Source organism: Callionymus lyra, chromosome 1, assembly GCF_982586985.1.
Source record: "Callionymus lyra chromosome 1, fCalLyr1.hap1.1, whole genome shotgun sequence".
NCBI lineage: Eukaryota > Metazoa > Chordata > Actinopteri > Syngnathiformes > Callionymidae > Callionymus > Callionymus lyra.
Genome location: NC_141818.1, coordinates 11,917,037 through 11,945,033, shown reverse-complemented (window position 1 = coordinate 11,945,033; position 27,997 = coordinate 11,917,037). Strand labels below are relative to the sequence as shown.

The window sequence follows — 27,997 nt, the reverse complement described above, 5'->3', positions numbered from 1 at the left end:
AATGCTCATCTTTAAAACAAAATAAAACACTACATTAATGATTGAAAAAAACTTCTACTCACTCTGTTGACATACTCTCCATTTGCATAACAAGTTTTATCTCACGAGGTAGTTAACTTCAGTAGAATACTTTTTTCTTTTAAAACATCCAACAATAAGGAGTAATATGTATAAGGCTACACAACTTATAAGCATCTTTATTGCCTTCATCATCTTTGATGGCTTTTTTTTAATCCCACTTAGTAATGCAATCGTGCTTAAAAGAAAAGTGCTTTGTAGTTTCAAACAGATTTCTCAAATATGCCTTTAGTATTAGTCTAAAGGTATGTAGTGACCTGAGTATGTAGTGTTCTCCTTATATACACGTTAATGGACGACATGAAGAAAAATTCAACTCAATCGTTTCCATGTATGGAACATTTTTAGTTATTGACAAAAGGTGATTAAGGTGCTCCTTTACCAGGACAAAACCATAAAGGTATATGTTTAATATAAACAAATGCTTGTTATTTCATAGTCTTGCATCAAACTCTTGGACTCGGCGCTGAAGCTCCTCGATGTCCAAAGAAGGACCGGACTGAGGTTCCTGCAGGTAAACAGGAACATTCCTGCAACACAAAGTCAACTTATTATTATCATTATGTGATGTTACAATTAATCTCCTCACACAGAAGCAGGATACACACTACAATAGGTAAAGTTTAAGAAATGGCATTAGACACAGGACTGTATGCTGAGATCTTGTATCTTACTCTGATGTGGTTTGTGTAGCAAATCCAGTGTGTTTCCAGGAGGCTGCTGCTTCTTCTCGTCTCTCTAGTCTCCACAAAACTTCACCGCACCACAGTCCTGCACTGACACACGCTGAAACAACCAGATCGTGCCTTGAGTGCTGGATGTTACAACGGTCAGTTCAGAACGGTGCGTCAAGACTACCTGGGTAAGCATGCAGGCTGAGCTGGAGGTCTCTGAGAGCCTCCTTAAGTTTGTCTGTCTGGCTGAAGATAATGCCCCTCCTCGCCAGCGAGAGACCCTTCAGCCTCTGTAGGTCACACAGATGAGTCTGCTTCGTGTCCAGCACGGCTGCGGTGAGAGTCTGTGGTTTCGAGCCTGAGCGTGAGAGCAAAGATGTGCTTTAAATGGAGAGATTTGAAACACTAATTAAGAAAAAAGAACAAAACATACCTTTTGGTTTATAATGGACATTGAACACTAGATTTATACACCTGCAGAGAAGAGGGTTGATCCTTGTTTTCACGTTAAAGTAAGAAATAACGACTGCTACCTTGTGTAAAGAGTCACAGCTTGTTTCCAATCCTTCAGCTGAGAGTAGCAGTGACCCTGCAGCAGGTGGGCAGCACCGGTCCAGAGCACTAATGCAGCTCTGTCTGCAGACCTCTCCCACACACCTGCATCTTCGCTGCTGTCCTCGTCCTCCTCCAGCAACACTTTGTCTGGCAGCAGCTCGGTGGTGGAGTTGACGACCTCCTCGCAGAGTGTGACGCAGTCCAGAGGCCGCTGAGCCATCAGCAGTGCCGAAGCAGCCTCCAGGTACAGCACCGGTACCCTCGGCAACTCAGCCTCCTCAACAGGACGCTGAGTTGAAAACATACAGTTTGAATTCTGAGGTTTAAAAATAAAGAAAATAACAATATTTACCTGCTGGGTTTGATCCGAGTGAAGAGAAGCTAGTAGGTCCAGGTAAGATTCAACAGCCTCTGAAACCCTGTTGAGTCATGCAGTTATTAAAAATCAATTGTTACATCCTCTATTACAGTGGTCCCTTGTTTATTACGGTGGTTACGTCCTGAAAATCCCCTGATTTAAACAATATATGTGAAGTAGTGAACATTTAATTTGACATTTGCTTGAACATTAAAATTCAGCACCACTTATGAGGTACAAACCCTCTCACTAGCACCTGAACAGCTACTGCAATGCTTTGCCGCCCAGCCAATGAGTCACAGCTGTCGATCTCTTTTGACATAACAACATAGATGTAGAACATAAATGCAGCACTCTCGCCACCAGTAGCGTCAAAAAAAGGAAGCAGTGCACCTTCTTACCTTCCACATTCTAAACTCTTCCGTGCCAGCCAGTGAAGGACAGTGAGGGCAGAGGGCACGGACAACAGACTAGTCAGAGCCAGGCTCCGCAAAAGTAAAGATGGCGGGAGAACACCGGATCTCACCGTTTCTTTGGGCAACATGAGGGCCTGTAAGATAAGGCATGACTTTTTGATCAGGTATGTAGAAGATTCAGGAGCTCTTTGTTTGAACACTTATCCAACACTTAATCTTTTTTTTTTTTTTCTTTCTAGAATACCTGCTAAATATCAGCTTCAATTAAGCCCGGGTCAATACCTAAATGTTCTCTATGGAAGTATATCAGGTTGAATTTAACATTTCAAATTTAAAACTTTTAATTTATTTACTGAAATAAATGCATTTTAAAAACACATGTAGTTTGATATTGTAATTCCAATAATGTAATGGTAAAGATTCCAATGCATATTAGTGCCACCAGCCTGCTTCAAAAGCAAACTTTTTCAGCCATACATGCAACGCATGGCGATTTTAATAGTGAATTTAAAAGGATATGAATTAAATCAATATATAGAACTTAGTAGGAACATACAAGTTATTGAATTATATTATTCAATAAAAACAAATTCAATATAGAAATGATTTAATCAAATAATTCAAACAAATTAAATGCTTCAATATTCTGATGGCACTGATACACTTCACACGTTGATACTGACCGAGTGCAGCAAGCGGAGAGCTTTTATCTCAGCCTCTGTGTTCCCCAGTTCTCTGTAAATCACAACGCTCTGGTAGAGAGCGCTCAGACAACGGAAGTCGGTCTCCAGTGCCTCCGCGTAGCAATGTAGCGCCATCTGAGGTCGACCCTGAGAGAAACAGATTCAAACTTCACTTGTCGATTTGTAACCACGCTAACTTGGGCAGAGTTTGTACCATTTTGTAGAGACAGTAGCCAGAGAGGAAGTGCGTGTAAGCAAGAAGACTTCTTGGAGCTGAGAGGGAGAGCACTGCCTGCAGGTGATTAAGAGCTTCCGAACTTTGACCCTTTTTTGCAGCTTCAGCACCTTAAAGAACAGAGAAGTTGTTGACATTTTAATATCAGACTGCATAGACACACCTGTGTGATTCCATCCCGATGGAGGTGTTTTGTAAACAGACAAGTAAATGCTGCTGACCTTGCACAATGATTGTGCTTATCTGCAATAATTCAGCCAGCCTTCTGGGTTCAATCACATGATCAGGAGATTTTAAGGAGACACCAGGTCCTATAGCTTTAGAACATGTCTCCTGGACATTAATCAGCTGGTCCTGCATACAGGGAAGACTTTGATTAGTGATGACAAATGTTTTTGTTCTGGATACGCCGTGAATATTAAAAGGTACCGTTAAACATAAATTGTACTGAATCAGCAAACTAGAAAATTGATTTGTATTAGTGATGGTTTATTGATTTGGCTGTAGAGGTATGGAGATTATCTCGGCTATGTAGAGGCCAGGGACATCGTGGCAGATCACCAATCCATCACAGTACATTTATAGACAAGCACTCTCACACACCAACAATTTAGGGTCATCAATTAAAAGTGCTAGAAAGGTGGCGACCGTGGAAGGAGAATACCCAAAAACCAAGGCCTGCTTCAAACACAGAGTTGCTTTGAGTTGGATGGAACATGAAACTCTCTTGCTATGAGGATTATATGTATTAATAAAAATAAATCTGTATCTTAGTTAAGCAGACACACTTAACTAGTGGTTACTTCTTCACCAATACATCAATTATCCAGCTCTAGTATTTAGTTACAGTTTCACAAGTGAAAGAACAAGACAAATAAATTAAATGGTGCAATAACAAGTAGAAAATAAAGTCATTTTTACTTGATAGTCGTGCAGGATTTCCATCTTGCACGTATTAAGCCAAATTGCCCACTGAACACAAAACAATTGTGTAACACCAGATTTGAATTCAGGGTTTTCCAATGACAGGATGGTTTGCCAAAACTCAACAGGATTTGATGGTAGGTGGAAATGTCCTTTAAGCTGTAAAACTGCAAGAGAAATAAAAAAATCAACACTTAACCTTTTTTTAGAACAATAATTCATAAAAAAAAAGAGCAACCTCTCTCCATGGTTTGAGTGAGGATCAACTGGGCATCAGACACCAAGGACTGGCGGATGGACAGAATACAGACATTATAAACGACAGACAGCTCCAGCTGTGTGTGTTCTGCAAGAGGAGGAAGACCTGCAGATCATCAGAGTAGAGATGTTTAAAACAAGGACACCAATACATGTTCCTTATAAAATAGTTCACCTTGAATGGTTCTTAAAAGTTTGTGGAAGTCTGAGGACAACAATTTCAAATGGCTCTGGTTCAGGTCTTGACTCAAGTCATTTTCCCCCTTCAGCTCCTTAAATAAAGAACAAACACAGGTAGTATTTTGACTTTTACTGACAGTTTACTCTGTTGGTCTGTTGACTGTGTACATAAACACATAAACACCACTATATACACAGTCTATAAGCCATAAACATACAGCACACTCGTTGCTCTCGAGTTGTTCTACTTTAAAAAGATCATGATATTGTCAGAAAACAAGGATTTTGATTATTTTACATAGAAAATCATTGTAAAACACAAACAAATAGAAGCATCGACTTACGTTTAATTTATCCACTAAAGCCTTATTTTCTTTAGTCCACTGATCTAACAATCTAGTTTCTGACTTGAACATGTTTGATACGTTCTAGTATTTAATTCGAATTTTCCCTCGGTACTGACAGCAAGGGATGTGAGGGGAATCTAATGACTCAAAACAGGAAGTAAGTTTCACCATTTAATAAACGGTACTGCCCCGCGTGGACGGAGTAAGAGTTGCAGCTACAAATGAAGACACGAAAAGCCACAAGATAGCGCTGTAAGACATTGTTTTAGATAATTACAAAGTAGGATTTAACATTTAAAGTTGTTTCAGTTACTCTAAAAATAAATGCGTTTGTTAGTTTTCACTTAATATTGTGTTCTTTTGTGGCAAATTTCGTTTCGAATTACTTTGAGAATATCAAATATTTCTGATAATTAGCAGTAAATATAAAAAAAATAATACTGATAATGGAATGTCTATGAATATTTTCTATAACTACAAAATGTTTTTTAATTTTAAACTTTTTGGGAGGACTGTGGTGGCATGGAAGTCACTTTGTCACACTTATAATAACAATTCAGTTCATCTCTCTTACTGGGATCTTCTGTGACTGTTTTTCTTTTCTTTTGTTTGCTGAAAACTGTCTTATTTGACCACTTTAACTTTTAACCCAATGGAGTGACTTATACCTTAATAGTGGGATTATGTTAACCATGAAATAGAATAACACATAAATATGATTTTATATTTTCAAATAGTTTTTCTCTTGGTGAGTCAATGGTTGAACCAAATTCACTGCTATTAAATATTGAATACTGAATTAATTGAATGCCAAATTAAGTATTTGAAAACCATATTATCAATTTAATTTCATAATAACTAAGTGCTTAAAGGTTTATTGTTATACCCTCCACATGGTTGTGGGGAGGGCAGGGGGGGGTATGGGTAAAATGGCTGATGTATTGGATTTGGGCTAAAAATAGAATTGAGACTGGATTGCTTTGTCATCGACACTAAAACATTGAATTATTTCAGCTCATTTCAAACCAGCAGCGTCGTCACAATTCCACCTCAGGCGTGACCACATCCATACAAATGCAGTGGAAACACGTAGGTTGTCTTATAGCTGACTCACCCCAGAGACTGCAACAACCACCAGCCACTGGAAGGTGACTGTCGTTTTCTCACCCGCTCCCTCCCTCATCCCTCCTCACACATCTGATCCATCACACCCTTATCTCCAGTCTCGTGCCTGATATGGAAACGTCTTTAATCACAGAGAGTCTCAGTGTAACACACGAGTGCTGCTCACACTAAAGACTTGGATGGATGAAAAGGATGCTGATAGTTTCTGTCTCTGTCCATCTGTTACCTCAAGGACAAGGTATTGTCCACCAGCCTGCTTCAAAAAGGTTTTTTGGCAAAAAAGAATAAACTCTCTTGTATTTCTCTGACACTCAGCAGTTCAGCTGGTTCAAATGACGGGAGGATGAGAAACAGGAGTCTTGGGTCCTCAGAGACTTCTGCTCAGAGCGTGATTCTCATTCATAAATCATGAAGACGGAGCAGAAATAGAACCCTCGCAGACCTGCGGGTCCATTATTCCACCATTCATTACATGACATATTTAACATCAGGTAATGACTTTTTTGGTATTAAACAAAGACTTCACCAGCAGCTGCTGCTGATGCATTTCTTTCAGAGACAGAAACGTCTGGGCTCTCGGGGCGTTTTGGCTAAACTCACTCACCCTAAACTTGAGAAATCAATAGATGCTGCTCGTGCGCTTCAGCACCGGACAGCAGGCAGACCTGCACACACAGTTTTGTTGTAACTGCTGTATCATCGCAGCGAACGCACTTGTTTGATGTCTTTCTTCTTATTCAAAGGGACGTAATTGCATGTAAAAGTGGAACAATAACTAAATAAAGAATGAAATGAAAATAAAAAGACAAATTAAAATGAATAAATAGACAAATCAACGTTTGTATTATTTAAAAGAAGACAGTCATCCTCCTGGCCTGGTTGTCTTTACTTGGGCACACAATACATTATTTTAGATAAATCCCCTTCAAATAGTTTTGCATGGTGAGGTAAATCTTTGTAATTTCTGTCATTTCCAAACATAATAAAAAAAAACAATATTCGACACATCACAATATGTCTTGGATGTTAGAAGATGACACAATATGGTTGATTTCTTACACCTATAAAGTGTATATGTGGTTATTTAAAACAAAAAAACAAAGGTTCTGTTTTCTTAAGTTATTATATGTAAATAACACAGATTCAAATGCAGAATTAACTGTTTCAAAAGATGAAATGTAGTTTTGTGGAAAACCCTAAAGTAAAAAAAGATGAGCAAATAGACCATTTTGTAAAAATTCAATGGAATTTGCTTTTTTGAAATACACTATGCACATATTTTGATATTTATATACACATTTTATGCTTTTCTTTATTTCAAAATAGCAATTTGAAGGACTGTCTTTTCCCCTGGATGTCAACATGTCACTCTCGGTATTCCATATTTATGTGGCGCTCATGAGGTCAAAGATCCTGAAGAAATTAACTATTTTATTTCGTAATTAGCAGAAAGCAGACACTTATATGGCCAGTGCTGTAAACACAACATATTAAAATAAGATGACACACAAAAATATAAGCAATAGAAAAATAGAACCTAGCAACAAGGCAGCCATTATGCTGCATTATATTATTCATTAATAGTGGTTATATATGAGTATAGTTTTTGTCAATGTTTTGATTATTTAGTGACCCTCAGGAAGATTTAAGTGAATTAAAAACAAATATACATATATTTGGGGTGTGGGCTGCTTTTATATCTGATTAAAAAAATAAAAGTTATATCAAATAATAATTTACTAATTTTAGCTTAATTTTATTAGATGCCTTTGTAAAAGACATTTTGGGGGGTTTTACCATTTTTTAATCCTTTATCTTTGGTTGACTGCCCCTCACAGCAGTCACTATAAAATGTGGCCCCTGATTAAATGTAATTGTTCACCCCTGCAATCTGATTTTTGTCATTTTATTACAGGTTATTATGAACTGTTATGTATTCCTTGTTCTAGGTGGTTTTATGATGCGTAAAACAGTCATCACCCCCCAAAACCACCCTCCAAACTGGTCGCAGCAGTAAGCCATCAACACTGAGTCTGGTTCTGCTCTAGGTTTCTGCATTCTTAAAGGAGATTTTTCCTCGCCATTAAGGCAAGGTAAGGTAAGGTAAAACTTTATTGATCCCTCAGTGATTCATTGTTGAGTTGCAGGGATCTGATTTTCTTTTTCTTACTTAAACTGTAAAGTGTCTTGAGATAACTTTGTATCTCAATGTATAAATAAAATTGAATTTAATTGAATAAAAGTTTTGGATTTCATTCCATTCGGATTGAATGTATTCTTCGTCTCAGATGAAACTCAGCAGTGCAGGGTTGTCCCTTTAAAAAACGCCTGCTGGTGCTGAGTGGGCTCCTGCACCCCTATATAAACCACGCAGCTCCCCCTCCTGCTGCAGTCTCTCCTCCAGTCCCGGACCAAGGATGAGTTTCTCTGTGGACCACCACTACTTCAACCCCGGGGGGCTCCGCAAGGCTCGGCCGGCCCCCGTCACCCCCGGCGGCGGCTTCCACTCCCAGCGCCGGCGCGTCACCTACAGCCAGCCCGCGGACAGCCTGGAGACCCTCGGCGGGGGAGAGATGTCGTCCCCCCGCAGGAGCGAGAAGGAGGTCCTGCAGGCGCTCAACGACCGCTTCGCCGGTTACATCGACAAAGTGCGCAACTTGGAGATGCACAACCGCAACTTGGAGGCGGAGGCGGCGGCGCTGCGGCAGAGCCAGGCGGGCCGGGCGTCGGTGGGCGAGCAGTACGAGCGGGAGCTGGGGGACCTGCGGGGGCTCCTGCAGCAGCTCACCGGGGAGAGAGCCGGCACCGCGCTGGAGCAGGAGCGCCTGCAGGAGGACGTCCAGCGGCTGCGCGGCCGCCTGGAGGAAGAGGCGCGCGGCCGCGAGGAGGCGGAGGCGGCGGCGCGCGCCATGAAGAAGTACGTGGAGGAGTGTCGGCGCGCGCGCACGGAGCTGGACAAGAAGTTGGGAGCTCTGGAGGAGGAGGCGGAGTTCCTGAGGAGGAACCACGAGGAGGAGGTGGCGGAGCTGCTGGTGCAGATCCACGGCGCGCAGCTGAGCTACGACGCGCCGGTGCTGAAGGCGGACGTGACCGGAGCCCTGAGGGAGATCCGCGCACAGCTGGACACGCACGCGACCAGGAGCTCCACGCAGGCGGAGGGCTGGTTCCAAGGCAGGTAGCACTCACCTGGAGGGGACCCCCCCCCCCATCACGACCCCCCTACACAGTCTCTGTCCGCGAGGGTGAAACATGAATCAGCAACTTTTAATTCACTCTTTAATTATGACTCAACATTTTAAATAAATCAAACCAATACAGTTTAAATTTTAAATATAATAATAGCGATTACTACACATACATTATCGTCCTTATCGAATGAATAGAACAAATGAATAATAATATTAATATTAATGCTAAAAATAATAATAATAGGTAAAGAAGCAATTACCAAAATAAATAATTAAAAAATATATATATGAAAATATAAAAGAGGAAGAATCTAAACATCTAAATTAAGAACCACTTTGATTAACTAATACTAAAATATTGTGAAATCCGAGATAATAATAAACAATAAAACAAATAGTCAATTAAGATATTCATAATAAAAACAATACAATTAAATCAAATGGAATAACTTGAAAGATTCGCAAAACCAACATACATCAGTTTTGGCTCATAGTAGATACAAATAAAAATGTATTCACTTGTAAAACTCTTGATAATGCAGGTAAAAATGATCAAATATAGACTTTTTGAAGTGACATTTGTTAAATGAACATGTTGGTTTTTTTTTTTATCAACGCAGCCTTAAAATAATATATATTTCATGTTGCACTTTGATTATATAAAAACATAACATACAGATTAGAAAAAAAAATATTGTAAAATTAATTCAAAAAATCTTTTTAGGATTTAAATTCACCTAAAAAGGTTGTTAAATTGTCGCAAATATGAGCCTTTGTTTGTTAATATATATATGTAATGTAATATAGAAATACTAATAATTCAATTTTCAGAATATCGTGTATAAGATAGAAACACTATGTCAATATCTCTGCTGGTCTGAACTATCCATGATGGCTCAGTCGCAGCACGTCCACCTGGAGTTACGAGATGATGCTGCCAACACCGTGACCTTCTCAGTGTTTGGCTGCAGTCATGCTGAGAGGAGGAAGAAGAGCTGAGTCAGACCGATGGCCACAGGACGGTCAAGGTCACCACACTCTGGGTTATTATACATTTATGCGTCGACGTAGACAGAGAAGCTATTTCTATTCATGGACTCATCTGTCTAAGAATGAAAGAAAAAACTGGCTGATTCATCCTGGAGATGATGATCTATTCAGCACAGAAGTCTGATGAAGGTTCTTCACTTGTTGGAGGAATCTAGTTTCAGTGTCAGAGTCCATTTTATTTAATCATTTTTCATTCGCTGGATCGATTATATGGAAGGATATCAGGGACATCAGAATAATGAATGTTTAAATGAACGTTTAATCATTTAATTAAATCATTTTTATATTTAAAGGTTGGATTGTTTTCCGTATTAAATAACATATTTAATAGAATTACACATTGAATTATTCAGAAATAATATTTCTAAACTTTTTTTTATATATTTTGAATTATATTTTGAAGGTTGATTTAGTAGCTGCAGTTTTCTTTTGGTATAGACTTGTGGCTCCATTATACCCATCATTTATATTGAATTTAGAAAGAATATATTGGAATTAGAATATCAACTATTTGTGAAAAAAAGATTATTTTGAAATTGTTGATTTTTAAATTTAATGGTTCTATAAAAACAAAGTCAACTTTTAAATATAGACATTTTTAAATTTAATTATTTAAACCTTGTGTTATCTAGGGGTCAAGGTGACCCGAAAGCCCAATACCCAGATGACCCAGAAAAAACACAAGGGATACCTCATACACATTGGTTTTCAGGCCTTCGGGTCACCTTGACCCTGAGCTAACACAGTTAAAATAAATTCAAATATAAAAAAAAGACATTTAAAATCTTAAATTCAATCCCTCAATATTCTGATGTCACTGATACACTTCCAAACTATTTCCTCTTCACTCACCGAGCTCTTCCAACAGTGCGTATGGATCGTCTGGCAGACGCCGCCAGGTCCAACCAAGACGCCCTCCGAGGGTCCCAGGGCGAGATCGTAGAGTTCCGCCGGCAGCTGCAGAGCCGCACCATCGAGCTGGAGACTCTCCGGGGAACCAAGGAGTCGCTGGAAAGGCAGCGTTTGGAGTGCGAGGACCGACACCACGATGACCTCAACTCCTTACAGGCGAGAGATATACACCGTTGTTTTGTCACAACATGCCCTTTAAACTTTTTCCTTCTACACGCAGGAGTCCATCAATCAGCTGGACAATGAGCTGAAGACCACAAAGTGGGAGATGGCGAGTCAGCTGAGGGACTATCAGGACCTGCTGAACGTGAAGATGGCGCTCGATATCGAGATCGCGGCTTACAGGTTGGTACCGACTGCAGATGAAACCAGGATGAATCAAACATCTCGTCGTTGTTGTCATCACAGGAAGTTGCTGGAGGGAGAGGAGAGTCGCTTCGTGTCAGGAGGGAGTCCATACTCCTACCTGGAGAGCAGACTCTTCAAAGCGAAGGGTGATGACACGGTCATCGTGGAGGAGCAGACCGACGAGACACAGGTGACCGAGGTGACGGAGGAGGCCGAGGATGAAGAAGAAGAAGAAGAGGAGAAAGAAGGTGAGGACGAGAAGGATGAGAAGGAGGAAGAAGAAGAAGCCAAAGAGGAGGAAGAGGAACCGGAGAGTGAACAAAAAGAAGAAGAGGTAGAAGAAGAAGAAGATGCTGCTGCTGAGGAGGAAGAGTCCAAATCTCCAGAGGAGGAGAAGACTCCTCTTTTAAAACTACCTGAAGACAAAGCAACCGATTCTAAATCTCCACAGAAGTCTCCAGCAGGAGAGGAGTCCAAATCTCCCGTCGCCAACTCTCCAAAGTCCAAATCTCCTGCTAAGACCCCAGAACCAAAGTCTCCAGAGAAAGAGCAAATCACTCCACCAGAAGAAAAGGAGGAGGAGACTCCTGACAAGGAGGACAAGAAGGAAGAGCAGGTGAAGGATGTGAAGGAAGAAGAGGTGAAGGAGAAAGATGATGAAAAGAAAGAGAGTAAAGCAGAAGAGCCAGCCAAGAAAGAAGAGGCGTCTAAGCCTGCAGCTCCAGAGAAGGAGAAAGAGGAGAAACCTGCTTCCAAGCCGGAGAAAAAGGAGGAGGAGAAGCCCTCTCCTCCTAAAGATGAGAAGTCAGAACCCGAGTCCAAGCCTGCACCTAAAGCTGAGGCTCAAAAGGAGGAGAAGAAACCTCAAGTAGAGCCTGTGAGTAAGAAGGAGGAGACTCCTAAAGTGGAGCCCGTTAGTAAGAAGGAGGAAACTCCTAAAGTGGAGCCTTCTAGTAAGAAGGAGGAGACTCCTAAAGTGGAGCCCGTGAGTAAGAAGGAGGAGACTCCTAAAGTGGAGCCTTCTAGTAAGAAGGAGGAGACTCCTAAAGTGGAGCCTGCAAGTAAAAAGGAGGAAACTCCTAAAGTGGAGCCAGTGAGTAAAAAGGAGGAGAAGCCTAAAGTAGAACCTGAGAGTAAGGAGGAGAAACCTGTTGCTAAAGACAAACCTGATGAGTCAGCCAGCAAGAAAGAAGAGAAACCAGAGGAGAAAAAGGAGAAAAACGATAAGAATACTGTGAAGGAGGAAGAGAAGACTGAGAAGTCCTCCAGCACGGAGAAGAAGGAGAGCAAAGATGAGAAGAAGAAATAGAAGGGATGATCTAGAAAAGAGGAGGTGGAGATGCAAGAACAATGATAGATCCACGAAGGTGACGATGTATGCAAGCAATAGTGTAGCATCAACCCGCCCCGACATGACCGTGAACCCCCTGAAGCTTCTGATGTTCGACTCCAGTGAATGCAGGAACGCTCTCCACCTGAATGTCAACAAGTGCATTTAAACCCCATCCAACCACACGCCTTCATCGACAAGATATTGAGTAACAAAATATATATTCAGGAAGATACAAATGTATATTTACTTATATGACGCTTCAGATATGTTGCTTCTCGTGCACTTTAAAGCAGCTTGGCCTTGTTAGTTAGCTAGGACTGTGCTCTGATGTACAAGCTTCCCAGAGAATGAAACATGAAATAAACATGAAGCTTGTGGATGATTCTGCTGGTTTTTTTCTTGTGAGAAAGCGTCAGTTGAGCTTCACTGCATTGCAGAGAGGCAGCGTTTGCACCTTCATCTCGGAGCACTTGGTTCATAAATCAGGAGCAGTGCAGTCTCACGCAACACCTTCAGCCTCTGATCTTACCACACCTTCTACATCTTTAATCATGTCATACAAATGATCTTTTTTTTTCCATCAATTTCTTTTATTATTTTCAAACAACAATATACAAACACATACAGGTTCACAATAAAGTCACAAACGAAAAATTAAAATACAAAACAAAAGATTTACAAAAAGTAAAAAATAAACACATATATCAAAAATAAAATAAAATGAGGGTGAAATAACATTTACATGGATTGATTCAAGCCCCAGAATATGATGTATCCATAACTTTTGTCCCAATTAACATAAAAAAGAAAATGGATGCTGTCCATCTGAACTATCCCAGGTCACGATACCTCTTGCTCAGGTACTTCCATCATGTGAGAAATGTCTTTATTAATAAGTAAATTACAGAAGGGGCCCCACACATCTTCAAAACATTGCTGTTTACCCTTATTGGTGCATGTGATTTTTTCCAGTGGCAGAGTTGATGTTAATTCTAACAACCATCTTCCAATATTTGGCTTGTCCACCTCCTTCCATGCTACTGCAATCACTCTTTTTGCCAACAATAAAGCAATATCAATGAATATTCTGTGTTTCTTTAGGATTGGACAACCAACAGGGTACAAACCTAATAGGAAAAGTTTAGGTTCCAGATTTAATTTAATTCCCAACATTCCTTCGAGACTTAGTTGTACTTCCTTCCAAAATGTTTCTATTTTGGAGCATTGCCACAAACAGTGGAAGAGTGTGCCTTTCTCAGTTCCACACAAACATCTCAAATGATCATTTTTAAAAGATTTATGTGAAGAAAAATGTCCTAAATTCAAGATGCAGACAGAAATAAAAACCAAGACTCATGAGTACATTTCAAGTTTTATTTTGAAATTCGTCTAAAAAAAACTTAAAACAAAAATGTTCCAAGGAAAGTCTTGTTCTCCTGCGATGGGTCTAAAAGATTATTTTTGCTGATTCAGCGATGACTGAAAAACCCCTGCGGGTGGTTGTATTTGAAGGGCTTCAGTCGATTGGGGCCCCTGGAAGAAAGAAAGAGGAGATTTAAACTGCAGTTCAACACTCTTTTTCCTTTATATCGAGGCTCGTACCTGACGGTGCGAAGGCACATCTTCTCGCGGGGGAACTCTCGAGGCCCCTCCACGCCGTCGTCCTGACCCTCGGTCTCCAGGTACACGTCCAGGCAGACGCACAGGCGAGCGATCTGATTGGTCAGGAGCTGGTGTCCTGGTTTAGGGCCCTGCAGTTCGTGTCTGAACACGTTCACTTCGCTCTCCATGGCCTGAAGACGGAACAGGTGAGTCTTTTCAAACTAAAAAGAGAGAGAGAGACGAGGGACTCACTCGCAGGTTGTCGTCGGTGCGACCGCTGCGCTCGCCTTTCCAGCTGAGCAGGATGGAGAAGAGAGGAGAGACTTCTGGGTAGCGAGGGCTCATCACCACAGCGGCCTTCAGACACGCTGAGAGAGGAGGACGTCACGACACGGTAACGATAAAGGAGTTTTGAACATCCAGTTTACCAGTTCCTCGCTCCAGAACAGCCATGAAGTAGAGATCCGTGTCCTTGGCCAGACCAGCGTCCACCACATGTCTTGCGAAAGGAAGAGCCTGCAGAAGAAGACGATGTGTTTTGAAGGAAAAACATCCACATGGAAAAATTTCCCTACCATGAGAACGTAGAAAGGTTGAATTTAACAACTGAAGTTTTGAACGTCATCATTGAAATGTTGAATTTGTTTCTATAGAATAATTGAATTCAATCTTTTTTTGTATTGAAAGGTTGAATCATTTTTTAAAATAACCGAATAGAAATAATGTAATATTTTCAAAATTAATAAATCTTTCAGTTTGATGCTATAATAAATCATACATATTTTTTTCTAAATTCAATATATTTGTAACCGTCCTGTAAAATTATTTTTTAAATGTTGGCATGCTTTTACGACGTCACTTGATTGGCTGAAAGTTCCAAAGTAGCTCTTTTAATATTGTCAGGTGGCAAAAGTATTGGATAAAAATGTTTATTTTTTTATTATTTGAGACCAAAAAAAAATGCATTCATTTTGAAAATATTCCAATTTTTTTATTAAATTCTATAGAAGCTAAATTTAAACTTTCAAAGAATGCTTATAAATACACAAGATTTCAATTAAAACCATTTAATAAACTTGATGGCACTGATGTACTTCCATACATCCCGCTGACCTCTACATACCATGTAGTCCTGGTGGGTGACGGCGGTCCAGCGAGCTAAACGTGAGATGATCTTGGTGGGGAAGATGTGCTGACATTCAGTGATGACCGGGAGGATGTTGTGTTCTGATCACAAACCACAACACATCAGAAACATTCCACAGATAAATGGATGTCCTAGTGGATGTTACCCAGAGACGTGAACTGCTTGTGCAGAGCCAGACGGGACTGGAGTCGTCCTCTCAGCAGCTTGATGGTGCTCTCCATGTGGCTGGCGGACAAAGAGCTGCCCACGTTCACAGCCTGCAGAACCACAAACGCACGTCAGGTACTGGACCGAGGTGGAACTCGCCGAGTGTGTTAACCCACCTCGGAACTCTCAGAGGGAAAATGAATCCCTCCCAGATTCTGAACCCACAAGTACGGGTGACCCAGCTCGTCCACATAGTCGGCGTAAGAAAGGATCCTGAAAGAGATTCGTCCATCAACAAACCTTAATATATAAAATCCCATCTAATGATCCAGACTACTTACCCAACCTTGTCGAACTGATAGCGGTTAGCAGGATTTGGAGTTTCGTATCCGTTATCTGCCGAGTACAGGCAGCTGAGGAGAGTGTCTGACTTTAAAAGATCGCTGCAGGAAAAACACAATCCTCGTTAGATCAGCAGAAACAGAAGAGAGAAGCAGATTTGGTTGAAGAAAGTAACAAAATAGACTTCTTATGGTAATTTATTTTAAGATCTACGAAGTTTTAAATCTTTTGACCATTAAACTAATTGATTCATTTGTTTAAACTTAGATCTTAACACTGGCATCAACATCATAATGAATATACTTTAATTTTGAGACAACAATCATGTTCCAAATGTTAAAGTCTTCCTCTGCAAGATGCAGTAAGTCCCTTATCATGACGATGTTTGGAAGTTATTACTTTATAAAGTTCTCCCCAGTCTGAAACCTCAGCGAACAAGAGGTTACAAGAGCATTATGATGTAATAATGCCTTCTCTCTTCCTCCAGCCAGCTGTAATCACGCCCTGCTTTGTTAATACAACAAGTCCCATGGAGGTGGAGACTTCTGGGGTTGATAACGCCGCGTGACAAACCTCAAAGCTTGACCAATCACATCAGAATAGGTGTGGTTACAGTAAACAAGTTTTCATAAAGAAGTAGGAGTAAAATAGAGTCCAATATCTATTTAATACACATTTAAATCTACACATTAGTTCAACTTTAAATTAATTATAACTTTATCAGGGAAGTATCTATCCATCCAATCTGACCCAAGAGTATCAGAGAACATTTAATTTCAAAATATCCACTCATATGAAATTTTAAATTCATCGTGTGCATATATTCATTCATGTTGATCTTGCACGTGATGCATTTGAGTTTAAAAGGAGCAGCAACGTGTTTATAGAGGCAGGGGGTCATATGTGGAGGGTAATAGGAGGTTAAAACAAGGGCGTGATGTTGATGCACTCGGACAACATCACGGGTCAGGGACGAAAGTAAATGACAAATCAGGTGGTTCATCTCACCCTGCGCTGACAGCCGTGTTCAGGTCTGTGGAGGCAGAAACTTTGGTCTTGACTGTCAGGATGTGCAGGTTCATCAAGTAGTAGAAGTAGAGGTGGAGGACGCTGCCATCTGTGGGAGAATCATTTCACAGCTCAAATCAATACCCATACGTTTCACGGACACACCGTGGACTGGTTTGATAGCACCAACAAATGGCGTGCTGGTGAAGGATGCTAGCGAGCCTCAGGGGACATGTGCTGCTCACGGTCATCACTCCGCCTGCACTCTCTGCAGTGAACCCGGTGACGCATGAGTGAGTTTGACACTTCTACGCCACACAACATTAGGATGCAAAGAGAAGGTGTAGAGATCTATGGTAAGGCAGATTAAAACAACGGAGAAGGAAGAGAAAAGCCTTCAGCCGACTAAACCTGCTGCATAATGACGATGCTGCAAGCACCCCTCTCAACACCCCTCCCCGTCAGGTAGAGTCACGCCTGCAATGCAGAGCTCCCCTTCTAAGTCACAGTTCCTTCAGTCACCAGCAGAGGTCAGAGTAAGAGACGCTCTCAAAGGGTCAAGATAAATTTATTAATTTTAATCATAAAATTCATCAATAATTTGGGCCATAACAATACGTTTTTTCTCCAGCAACCCGACTCGTGTGAGCGTCCTTGAGTGACTCACCTTTACATTTGAGGTCAAAGCAGAGGGACAGAGGGTGACGCTTCAGCGTTTCTCTTCTTTTCTCTTCCAGCTGGGCAGCTGTAGTCAGACGCCTCCTTTTCTGTTGAGCGACAGATTCAATCCAATCCAATTATAAGCAAACCATTAGATTTTTGTAGCAAATAAACCTTTCTAATAAACCTCCATAGAGCTTCGTCGACTCAGCAGTTTGCACTTATAATAAATAATGCTGAGTCGTTAAGCTCCAGTGTGAGTGTCTGCGGTATTGTCACAGGTTTTTTTTGTTTTTTTTAGAATGCTGCATTGTCACCAGCAGCAAAAGCAAGATCCTGATTCTGGACCATCAGTAGTTCAAACTTAATTTAATTTAGGTCTTTACAACAACTGTGTTTCATCTGTTAATTCTCATTAAATTGGATGAAAATGTTTAAATAATACGAATAAGAATTGTCAACATCATTCACAAATCTTTCAACTAAATCACACAAGGAGAGAAAAACTTTATTGACCAATCTGCGTTTAACTAAAAGTACAAGTGTGATTTTGATATTATCTTTTCATTCTTAGAGGCTCAATCTATGCTTAATAATCTTTTAGTTCAACGAACGCTCCAATCCAATCCTTCATCACAAGTTTAAATCTTAACAGAACTCCTGGTATGAATGTTGACGTCCATATTCTCTCTGCCTCATCTTAAACACAACCATCTCTCTAGGTCACAATATAAATGTTATTCAACCATATGGCGGGCCACATAAAACGTCTCAGAGGACCAGATTTGGCCCCCGGGACATGATTTTGAAGTGCTTTACTGGATTCATTTGACCGGTGGAAGGACAGTCTTTCAATCTTTAAATATTAAAGTGAACTTTGAGCTTAAGTTACAGGATTTCAGTCAAGTCTGGGATTTTAAAAGCCCTTTCTCGTTTGCTGTCCAGCTGTAACATGAAATTGATACTAAAGCTACTCGGAAGAGAAGCAGCTTGGACACCAGGGAGAGAATGGAGGAACTAAAAACTGGTTGAACTCCGTGAACTTAAAGTTAAACAACAACAAGGACTCACCGTTTTCTCCTGCTCCTCCTCGGCATCAGAATCACTCTCATCATCTGCAGAACCAGAAAGGAATGAGACCAGTGCCAAGTAAATAATAATAAAACACCAGATCCTTAAGAGAAAAGATCTCTTCATACCCTGAGAATCCTCTGGAGGTTTGGATAAAGCTTTAGCTTCCTCAACATCACCGATGATGGTCACCACCAGGTTCTTGTCTGAAATTCAAACAGCCGTTTCAACAAGTGGCTCATCAAGAATGAGCTGTGATTTTTAGCTTCACACACGGCACCTACCGCAGGCTTGCCCGTAAGCATTGGCTTGTACGAAGACAACATAGAGCGGTGGTGGAAGATGACGAGCAATTTCGGTCTGCTTCTGAATTTTTTCATACGGCATAGAGAGATATTGCTGAACGGGAATAGAGGCCTGTGGAGACAGAAAACCGCATGAATATAAGAGGGTTTTACAAAGATAACATCGGATAATCGCACCTGCATAATGGCCTTCAGTCCTGGCTGTAAGCTCCTGAGATGCTCCTTCTTCACCTCAATACTCTTCTGAATCTTCTCCTCAGAAGTCAGAGAGTCTTTGTATTTTTCTGCCAACCTGCATTTTAACATGGATTTTTAGCCGAGACGATTTACTTATTGTAAATGTACTGTATCAGACTAAGGGTCAACACACCTCTTCCTCTGTTCCAGCTCCCAATCCAGTCTTGCCAGTGTGAGCTGGTGTGAATCAGTTTTTGTGAGCTGAGGTCTGGAGATCTCCTCTGGTGCTTCCTTATAGAACTCTTCAACGCTCACAAGGTCGATGTCTTCATGCTTGGATCTGAGGAGAATAGAAAATAATTTGAGTGGTCTTGACATATAATCCTCTGAGCATATTTTTTCATATGAATATTTGTGTTTTGATGGTACAAATATTATTTAGATTATTTTGGCATAATGGACCTTCAGTATTTCACTTAATGATTAAATTATACATTTTCACAATGTTTTAAAGAGTGAAGTATAGACTGTATTGTAACTGAATCTTATCCAGCCAATAACAAGTGAGCTACGGCAAAAAATTAAATGTTTCACACAAGTCTAAAACACTTTCAATTTAGACACATTTGAAGACCATACTCTTCAAACAATCAAAGCTAGCAAACACGATGCAAATGTCATACTAACTTGAACTCCAGGCACTTGCTGATCTCCTTCTGAAGATGCATGACCTCATAGAGAAGATTCTGGAGCTGAAGATGCAGCACATCCACTTTCTGCTTCGCCTGTGTACAATGACATGTTGGTTTGATAAAAGCAAAATATATATATAGAAGTACAAGAGTACAAAATCATATTAAGTGCAGTATAGCCAATCATGAGACTAGAGACTGAGAGTAGAATCTCACCTCATGTGTCTGGTCTCTGCCTCGCTTAAGTCGCATGTGTGCCAGACGGTTGAGCTTTTTTAGATTCATGAAGTAGATGCAGCCTTGCATGCGTTTTTGTTCAACCTCAACACTCTAGAGACAAAGAAAGTCAGCATTGCTTCATTTCTAAATCCGTGCTGTACAAGTGGACTCATAATCTCACCCCTTCTTTGGCGCCGTTGGCTTTCAGTTGCTGAATCTCATTCATCAGCGTAGACAAACCTTCACATGTCTCTTTGAAGTGCTGGCAGTCCTGCTCAGGCTCCCTCAAATCCAACTCCACTTCCTCATTATACACTGGCACCTCCTGCATGAATTAGTCCATTTTCCATTCATTGTACATTTTTTAACTCCATAGAACAAAAACAATCTGAAGCTATTGAAGATGTATGTACCGGAAGAACACAAACTAGCAACCTCTTCGTCTTCAAGGTATCTTATCCAACATGTACAAGTAAAATCCTATTGAAATTTAAGTACTTATGCTTTACCATAAGAAAATATATGTTTAAAAGTGAGTTTTATACTTCATTATTGCTTTTGGATATATCGGTTAGAGTAATTTCTTTGACGTCCACAAATACATGTTTTGCCATAGAGAAAGATTTACAGTAAGAAATTTGTTATGTCCATTATCATTATAGTTTTAGTCTGCAGGCTGGTGTGTTGATGACTAGTTCTTCTAGACAAAGAGTTGATGCGAAACTAGTTTCATTTCTCCTTTCACTTTTTTTCTTGACTTAAGGTTTATGAAGAGTTATATCCATCTTTCCAAAATCAAATACGAGACGTGATCAAAATACACTTGAGTTATAAACATGTCGTTTTTTAACTCCTGGATTTTAGTATAGTTGTTTTAGTATATAGATCTGCTTATCGCTTTTATAAAGGCTCCTTGGTTTGAGCTATAGCTCTCTAACACAAATCTTTACAGTAACGTGTGTCAATGATGCACAATGTGTCAAATAATGTTCATTTAAATTAGATTGTAGGTTGGATAAGCTATTTTAATTAACAAGTAAACGGTTGAAACCATTTCATGATTCATCCTTTAAATGTCAAGTTAAAACATACAATTCAACAGTTGAGTGGTTTCGTACCTGCTGCTCTCCTTCCGAACGCCTTTGCTTCACCTCTTGTGTTGTTCCTTCACTTCGAAGAACCTTTGACTTTCTTTTTCTTATAGTCTCCGACGACATGATCCTCTGCAAACACAACGGTTACAGTTTCGTTATAGGAAAACGTCGTATTAGCATCACAGACAATAGTAGCATTATGGACGCTAAACACTAGCTAGCTTATTTGCTAACAACAATTAGCCACATGTAACTATAGCCATTCCTTAGTAAAAAAGGCGACGTGAAATACTTATGAGATAGTTGTGGTGTCCAAAAGTACTCACAGGCTTTCGAGATATAAAAGAAAGCGAAAAATATCCGACGTTTTTAGCACACGTCGTAATCGAAGGAGGCGCTGAGAGGACGGAAGCCGGGTTGGGAAAGAAGTCGTGACCGAGAGAATCCTGAACCGCGCGCAGTTGGTATTGGAGAAATTCATCGTGAGCGCATACTTTGCTTTTTACGGTAATGTCAGATCAAGCCGGATCCTCAAGTGTAACTTCAAAATAAAGCTCTCCCTGTAGATTTGCTTTAGAAATTAGAGAAATAACGATGAGATAATGAGTAATTATGTTTGCATTAGTCTATATCAATTTTGTAGCTGTTAATCTATGGTTATTTTAATAAAATCATTAAATTACATCACAAAGTAGGATCTAATGGGCTTTTCAAATGACTTTTATTGTGAAAGTAAACGATAGAATTTCATACTTCCCAATTATATTCTTGAGATTATCAGTCTATTGTCATTTATATGAGTTTCATTATTGTCAAACTTGTTTTTTTTTTCCACAAAAAGATATAAATAATTTCAATTCTAATGATAATATAAAGAACCTTTATTTTAAAATAATTCTCGAAGATCCTACTGGAGACGGCATTACCGTAATAAGCCAAGTATTCACGCAGGATAGACAACTATTGCTGATAGACAACACGGTATATACGAAGAAGTCGCTGACTGGACGGAAGCCGCTTTGGCGAGAAGTCGTGAGCCCCTTCAACGTTTATTGCAACGATTTAAATGTATAAAACTGCCCCATTCAAAGTGTCCCAAACGAGTGTAAGATTTGCCATTTTACAAAAAAAAAAAGGAGAAATAAAACACCAGTTCTATTACAACAAAATGTTTATTACTCCTTAATTGTATTTTCATTTCAAAATGTACAATATTCAGATATGCATAATACGAAACAAAATCTAAAAAGAAGCCAGCTAAAGTACATAATTCCTGGATTTTATCAAAACTTGATGCTGATCGACTCATTTGGCCATGTCGATGAGACTCTGCAGCGACGTGGGCACCCAGGTCTTCTCCCCCTGCACGAACACGACTCCTCTGTCCATGTAGATCACGATCCGTCCAAACGTGTACAGCTGCTTGCCCTCGTAGCGTTTGGCCACCAATGGCATGAAGACAATGTTGTTCTCGTCCGCCTTGGTCCTGATGAGATCGATGAAGTTTGTGGGGATGCCGCCGGTGGGGACCCTGTGAGCGACGCTCTCGGCGTCCCTGCGCTCCTGCATCGCCTCGTACTGGAACTCCTTCCTCCTCTCCGTCTGTGTCAGGTATGCGATGTTCTCTCTGGCACCTGGCTGGACATATCCACCTGCAGGCGACAAAAGGTTGTAAAATATTACCTTCCTTAATATACTTTAATTAATAAAACATGTTCGTACAGTGTCTTGAAAACTTACCAACTCCCGTAGTCACAGCTCGGTTCATGATGCTAAGTGCTTCGTTGAATTTCTCCTTTATTATCGTCTGAGCCAACAAGGCATCGCTGAACATGCCTTTCCAGCCGAGGTACCAGTTGGTTACTTCCTCATAGTTCGGGCTACTATTCAACCATGAGAACAGGACCTGAAACCACAAACACAACCGTATAACTTACTTTTATTGTATTTTACAACAATTATTTAAATTGTTTTCATTCTTGATGAGCAGTTTAACTATAGCTACTCAATTACTCCCTCACCTCTAACCACTTTGGGAAGAAGTTCTTGTCCATGAGGGACATCATGCTGGATGGAGACAACATCGCCTCCCAGTCCATCACCCAGTTAAACGGCTCCATCTGCTGCTGGTGCGGGTTGATGACCAGTTCTTCCAGACAAAGAGCTGCAACATGTTCAAGACTTGTTGATGCAAAACAAGTTTCATTTTTTCCTGACTTTAGGTTCAATACAGTTAAGGAAAATGTAGTTTTATCTTTATAAAATCAAACAAGAGATATGATAAAAATACACTTGAATTTTAAATTTTACATTTTTAACTCCTGAATTTGAGTATAGTAGTTGTAAAAGGTTGATGTGTAAGACTTAAAGATCTACTTATTGCTTTTATAAACAAGTTAGGAAGATATTACTATTAAACATTTGTTTTAAAGGCTGGCCTTGGTGACAGCTTACCTAATGTAAATAAAAGAAAAATATTATTTTGGTAGCATTACTTAAAATAAAAGAAAACCTCATTATGATTGACTAATTGTTAGTTTACCTAGTTTTGGGATGATGTTTTTCACCATGAAGGCCTCCCAGGCCCCTGGTGTGAAAACGTCCTTCCATGGCTGCAGGATGAGCCGAGCCGAGGCGTCGCTGGGATGCCATCTCTGCAGAGCGTTGGCTAGTTTACTTCTGATCGGAGCGTAAAGAGGCTCAAGTCGTGACTGCAGCAGAGGCAGCCAAGGATGGATCCAGGAGTGGATGGGCACCGTGTCTGTTAAAGGGTTCCAACTATCAACCTGATAAAAGATGGGACCAAAAGTCAGATAAAATAGAAGAACTAAAGCGGTTCCTCCACACAAATAAACAAACACAACCAAATAACTTAGTGGCGTGAATGTGAAATACATTTAATTAAATAAATGTTCATTTAACAAATGAAAATTAAATGGTCACTTCCTTACAGATTGTGACTAATGCAGGAGTTCAGAATGTATCCTCTGCGACAAAGGAAGGTCCATTATATTACAATAAATAAAGAATTAGCTTTAATTCTGACCTCTCGCTGGAGTCGGGGCATAATAAGCTGCTCCATAAGGTGGTCCATGATCCAAACAGGCAGAAGAGGGCGCCATAAATCCAGACAGTCCACCATTGGGCCGACGGCACGAGGCTGCCAACCTGTGACACAGATTCGCATCACTGGCATCCAGGCTTCCCACAGCAGTCTTCGGGAAATAAAAACCAAGATCAAAGGGTCAGCGTCACTCAAATCATTTTCTTACTCTCACTAATCAACAGATAATTTCCACCATGCCATTTACTTATACTCCATTTATTGCACTGTGTTTACTATCATTTGTATTTTTGAATATATAGCATATACATTTATCTATTTTGTTTATTTATTTATTTTTTCTCATCTAATTTTATTGAACCTATTCCGGAATGTCCACGGCCACAAAAAAATCCTTGTATGTATACATTCCATGCATGTGTACTGGCAAATAAAGCTGCTCTTGATTCTTCTTGAATAAAGTATCCAAATGACAAAATCAGTTACCGGTGATAAGGATCCATATTTGAACCAGGGTCGGCAGAAATGAGGTTCCGCGACTCAAGGATCCCTTTCCACTGTCCGACATCCTCAAAACAGTACGAACTGTCCTGAAACATAAATGCCATCGTTAGAACCAACAATCTAATGAACACGTGAAGTGAAGACTGACCTTCAGCGGGTCCCAGGAATGCAGCTTCTCTTTGAGTAAGGGATGAATAACCGCAACTGCCAAGTCTGCCAAGCCCATCGTTTTATATTCCTCATAATAGTCTGTCTGTAGCTTTTCAAAGATCGTTGCACACTCCTGAACATATAAAACACACATCAAAAACAAAACGTATGTCAGAGCAGAACATTGTGCAGAAACTGAGGACAGTATCAGAATCCCGACACTGGTTCATGTACCTGCAAAGTTGGTCCGTCCCCAGGTGCAGTTTCTCCGGTCGGAAAGCGATCCACCAGCGCCAGCACAGCCTCCACTCTCTGGATGGCACTTTGCTCTGATTCTAGGCGAGTCTGCAGAGTCAGTGACTCGTGGCTCAGAGAGACGACCACGTCCTTCTCATGCTGCAGACGCCTGGCAGACTACAAAAAAGAATAAACAACCCTCGAGATGATTCATGCATTCATTACTGGGGCTCGTATACGATAGTATATCGGTAACATCAGAATATTGGATGGTTGGATTTCACTTTGAAATGTTGACACAAGGCTAAAGATAAAAAAAAAAATTGATTTTAGAGAAATATTCTTTTTAAATCTATTTGTAAAAAAAAAAAAAACATTAACCTTAAAAATATCCGTAGCCTTTTAAATTCAGTATGAAAATGTTGGCCACTGTTTATATTAAATAAAAATAATGGAATTAAGAAATGTATCGGAAAACTGGAGTGTGGAGAGTACAAAACTTGCAGTAAAAATGTGTAAAAAGAGTAATAATTCATTTTAAAACTTACCTTTTTATAATATGTAATTATTTAAAAAAAATAAAAAATTCAACCCTTTGAACATATAAATTATTTAATTCCATTATTTATATAGAAAGAAATCAATGCTTAAGAATAAACATAATTTCATTTAAAAAAACAACAAACAACAACAAAGTTTCAACATTTAAAATGTAAATTCAACCATTCCATTTTCTAAAGGCACTGATAATACATTGAGTTAATCTCATACCTGCAATATGTCCTGCTCTGTCAGATCAATCAGGAGCTGCAGGTTATGCTCCAGTTCTGGAAGGGAAAAACCAGAACCCTTCTGATCTCTGGTGGCCAAGCTTGGAGGTCCTTCATCTGGCATACTGTGCTTGTTGGACATCTGACTGTAGCTGTTGTAAACTCTCTGCTCTCGTCCAGTCATATCTATTACCTTAAAAAAAAAAACGCACAAATGTCAATCAAATCATGAACCTAAGTAAAATGTTCCTCATCTCAATGCCATAGTCAAGCAACTTCAGATAAACCTTTTTTTATAAACACCATCAAAACGAAGGCACGAGTAACATAGTTTGATCAAACATACCTTAACTTGAGCCAACTCTCCCGCAGACACTGTGGTGCTGCGTCCTGCCAACTTGCCTTTAGCTTTTAGCTCATCTACAGTTCGGTGCGAGTATTTGGGTTTCTTCTTTGCTGCGGTCCCTGCCGGATCCTTCCGCCACTGACCGAGCTCCTTTTGAAACTCCTTACAAAACCATAATAATAACAATATTTTAAGTGTTAATGCTTACAAATGTGGATGAAAACAAACAAACTACCTTCTCCTCCTCTTCTTCAGAGTCAACCACAGGAAAATCTTTAAGACTCTGTTGAGTTCTTTCGTTGCCGTAAGCACCAACAGCTCCCTTTCCTTTTCGAAGCTTGGCTTCAATTGGGGTAATGATTCCTAAAACAAGCAGTTGTCATGTTCAGAAAACTGCAGGTGAACTAAACAAAAAACCCAAAACAAACCTCAAAAACCTACTCACCTTGAGCGTTCTTTCCCAGCCCTCTGCCTAGTTGGTAGCCCATTTTCTCAAGTAGTTTCTTTCCAATTCCCTTAGTGTGCTTCTCCCATGTGCCAATACCCTGCCCGGACTGTATACCGCCGGCAAATCTCTGTTTCTGGTATCCACGGTCATTACCCTGGTCGAAGGAATTTGTTTTAGACAGCTCACTCAAAATAATTCAACATATAGGAATATATTAAACTTAATTCAATTCAATTCAATTTACCAACTGCGGTTTCTTAGGTGCAGCCCTTTGTGGAGGCAATGGTGCCGATGGTGCCGATGGCGCTTCATCGTCATCGTATTCGTCCGACCCTGCTTCTTTGTCCTTCTGACCTTCTTCTTCCGCCGTCTTTTTTAAACCAGCACTAATAAAATTCACTGGCGCAGAGTAGTCTTTAGCCCTAATAAAAAGAGAAAAATGTAGATCTCAAACTGTATTCACATCTATGAAATGTAATATATTGATTTAACAACAAAACAACACTTACCTCTTTCCTCCAAAACTCGGCCGATCGTCATCATCCGAGTCTCGATCCGCCCAGATTCCGTAAGTTGCTTGCTCCTTGGTTTGTCTGTGTCTGCGTCGCTCCGGGTTGAACTCATTTGCCAAATCCCATTCTGTCACCTCAAAACTCTCAACTTCCACACCTTCTTCCTCCTCCTCTCCTCCTCTTCGCCCATACAAGTGGGACATAGACATCCTGAATATAGTGGCCCCTGTAAGACAGCGGAAAGAAGCATGTATTTTACTTGGAAAAACACCTATCAGTGCATCCTTTGACATCAAAATCTAACATTAAACTCAGACTCAAGTATAATCAATCGATACCTAGGAAAAATACATTATGTTGTCTTCTGACTTTACTTGTTCATGCAGTTTATAAAGCAACTACTAGACACATGTTTAAACATTTCACTTGTTAATTGCAGTTTTATAAAGTAAACTATGTTCACAACTGAAGCGGTAAAATTAACATTATTTATTTACAGTAAGTTTTAACGAACGTCTAACGTCGGGGTATTACTCCACCAAATGTTGCCTACTCTATATTGGAGTTAAAGTAAACGTATATATATATAAAGGTAAAATATATTTATAAACTCACCTTACGCGTCTACTACTCAAAACTGGATTACAGCGGCATTATTTAGCGCATAAAAGCTAACTAGCACACTGATAAACACACCGCGGAGCGTCAAACAATAACTTCCGGGTTTGTGTTTGCCCAAACTCTGTTCGCCTGAAACAAAATGTAAATGCCAAATAATATATCTATATTAAAATGGAAATCAATTTTTTTTTCAACTCTTTGAAATCGTGTATTAATT

General features: G+C 40.0%; 4 protein-coding genes across 4 annotated transcripts; 1 reads left to right on the top strand and 3 right to left on the bottom strand.

The window, feature by feature from the left end:
- Positions 1-473: 473 nt before the first annotated feature.
- Positions 474-4,828, bottom strand: fancg (FA complementation group G). Its single transcript, XM_087793859.1, has 14 exons — positions 4,706-4,828; positions 4,357-4,453; positions 4,162-4,287; positions 3,921-4,090; positions 3,221-3,353; positions 2,979-3,109; positions 2,765-2,911; positions 2,067-2,215; positions 1,660-1,726; positions 1,286-1,596; positions 1,186-1,226; positions 937-1,110; positions 753-864; positions 474-608 (listed from the first exon to the last, which is right to left on the bottom strand). Exons 1-14 carry the CDS (start codon positions 4,775-4,777, stop codon positions 512-514), a joined length of 1,827 nt encoding a protein of 608 aa, XP_087649985.1. The 5' UTR covers positions 4,778-4,828; the 3' UTR covers positions 474-511.
- Positions 4,829-8,250: 3,422 nt separating this feature from the next.
- Positions 8,251-13,041, top strand: LOC148088001 (uncharacterized). Its single transcript, XM_087793846.1, has 4 exons — positions 8,251-9,004; positions 10,940-11,139; positions 11,204-11,328; positions 11,392-13,041. The coding sequence occupies exons 1-4, from the start codon at positions 8,251-8,253 to the stop codon at positions 12,638-12,640; spliced, it is 2,328 nt and encodes a 775-aa protein (XP_087649972.1). The 3' UTR covers positions 12,641-13,041.
- A 983-nt stretch (positions 13,042-14,024) lies between these two features.
- thoc5 (THO complex 5) lies at positions 14,025-21,564 on the bottom strand. Its single transcript, XM_087793833.1, has 20 exons — positions 21,455-21,564; positions 21,153-21,257; positions 20,216-20,359; positions 20,032-20,145; positions 19,811-19,908; positions 19,317-19,463; positions 19,124-19,238; positions 18,926-19,058; positions 18,770-18,847; positions 18,642-18,685; positions 17,578-17,677; positions 16,911-17,019; positions 15,902-16,003; positions 15,737-15,833; positions 15,559-15,670; positions 15,390-15,493; positions 14,695-14,782; positions 14,519-14,634; positions 14,267-14,457; positions 14,025-14,197 (listed from the first exon to the last, which is right to left on the bottom strand). Exons 2-20 carry the CDS (start codon positions 21,249-21,251, stop codon positions 14,134-14,136), a joined length of 2,055 nt encoding a protein of 684 aa, XP_087649959.1. The 5' UTR covers positions 21,252-21,257; positions 21,455-21,564; the 3' UTR covers positions 14,025-14,133.
- A 732-nt stretch (positions 21,565-22,296) lies between these two features.
- On the bottom strand, positions 22,297-27,874 carry tfip11 (tuftelin interacting protein 11). The gene is made up of 15 exons (XM_087793822.1): positions 27,775-27,874; positions 27,157-27,385; positions 26,892-27,069; positions 26,645-26,801; positions 26,435-26,562; positions 26,200-26,361; positions 25,855-26,046; positions 25,081-25,260; positions 24,845-24,979; positions 24,679-24,782; positions 24,175-24,343; positions 23,671-23,914; positions 23,150-23,292; positions 22,869-23,034; positions 22,297-22,780 (listed from the first exon to the last, which is right to left on the bottom strand). The coding sequence occupies exons 2-15, from the start codon at positions 27,366-27,368 to the stop codon at positions 22,434-22,436; spliced, it is 2,517 nt and encodes an 838-aa protein (XP_087649948.1). The 5' UTR covers positions 27,369-27,385; positions 27,775-27,874; the 3' UTR covers positions 22,297-22,433.
- Positions 27,875-27,997: the final 123 nt, after the last annotated feature.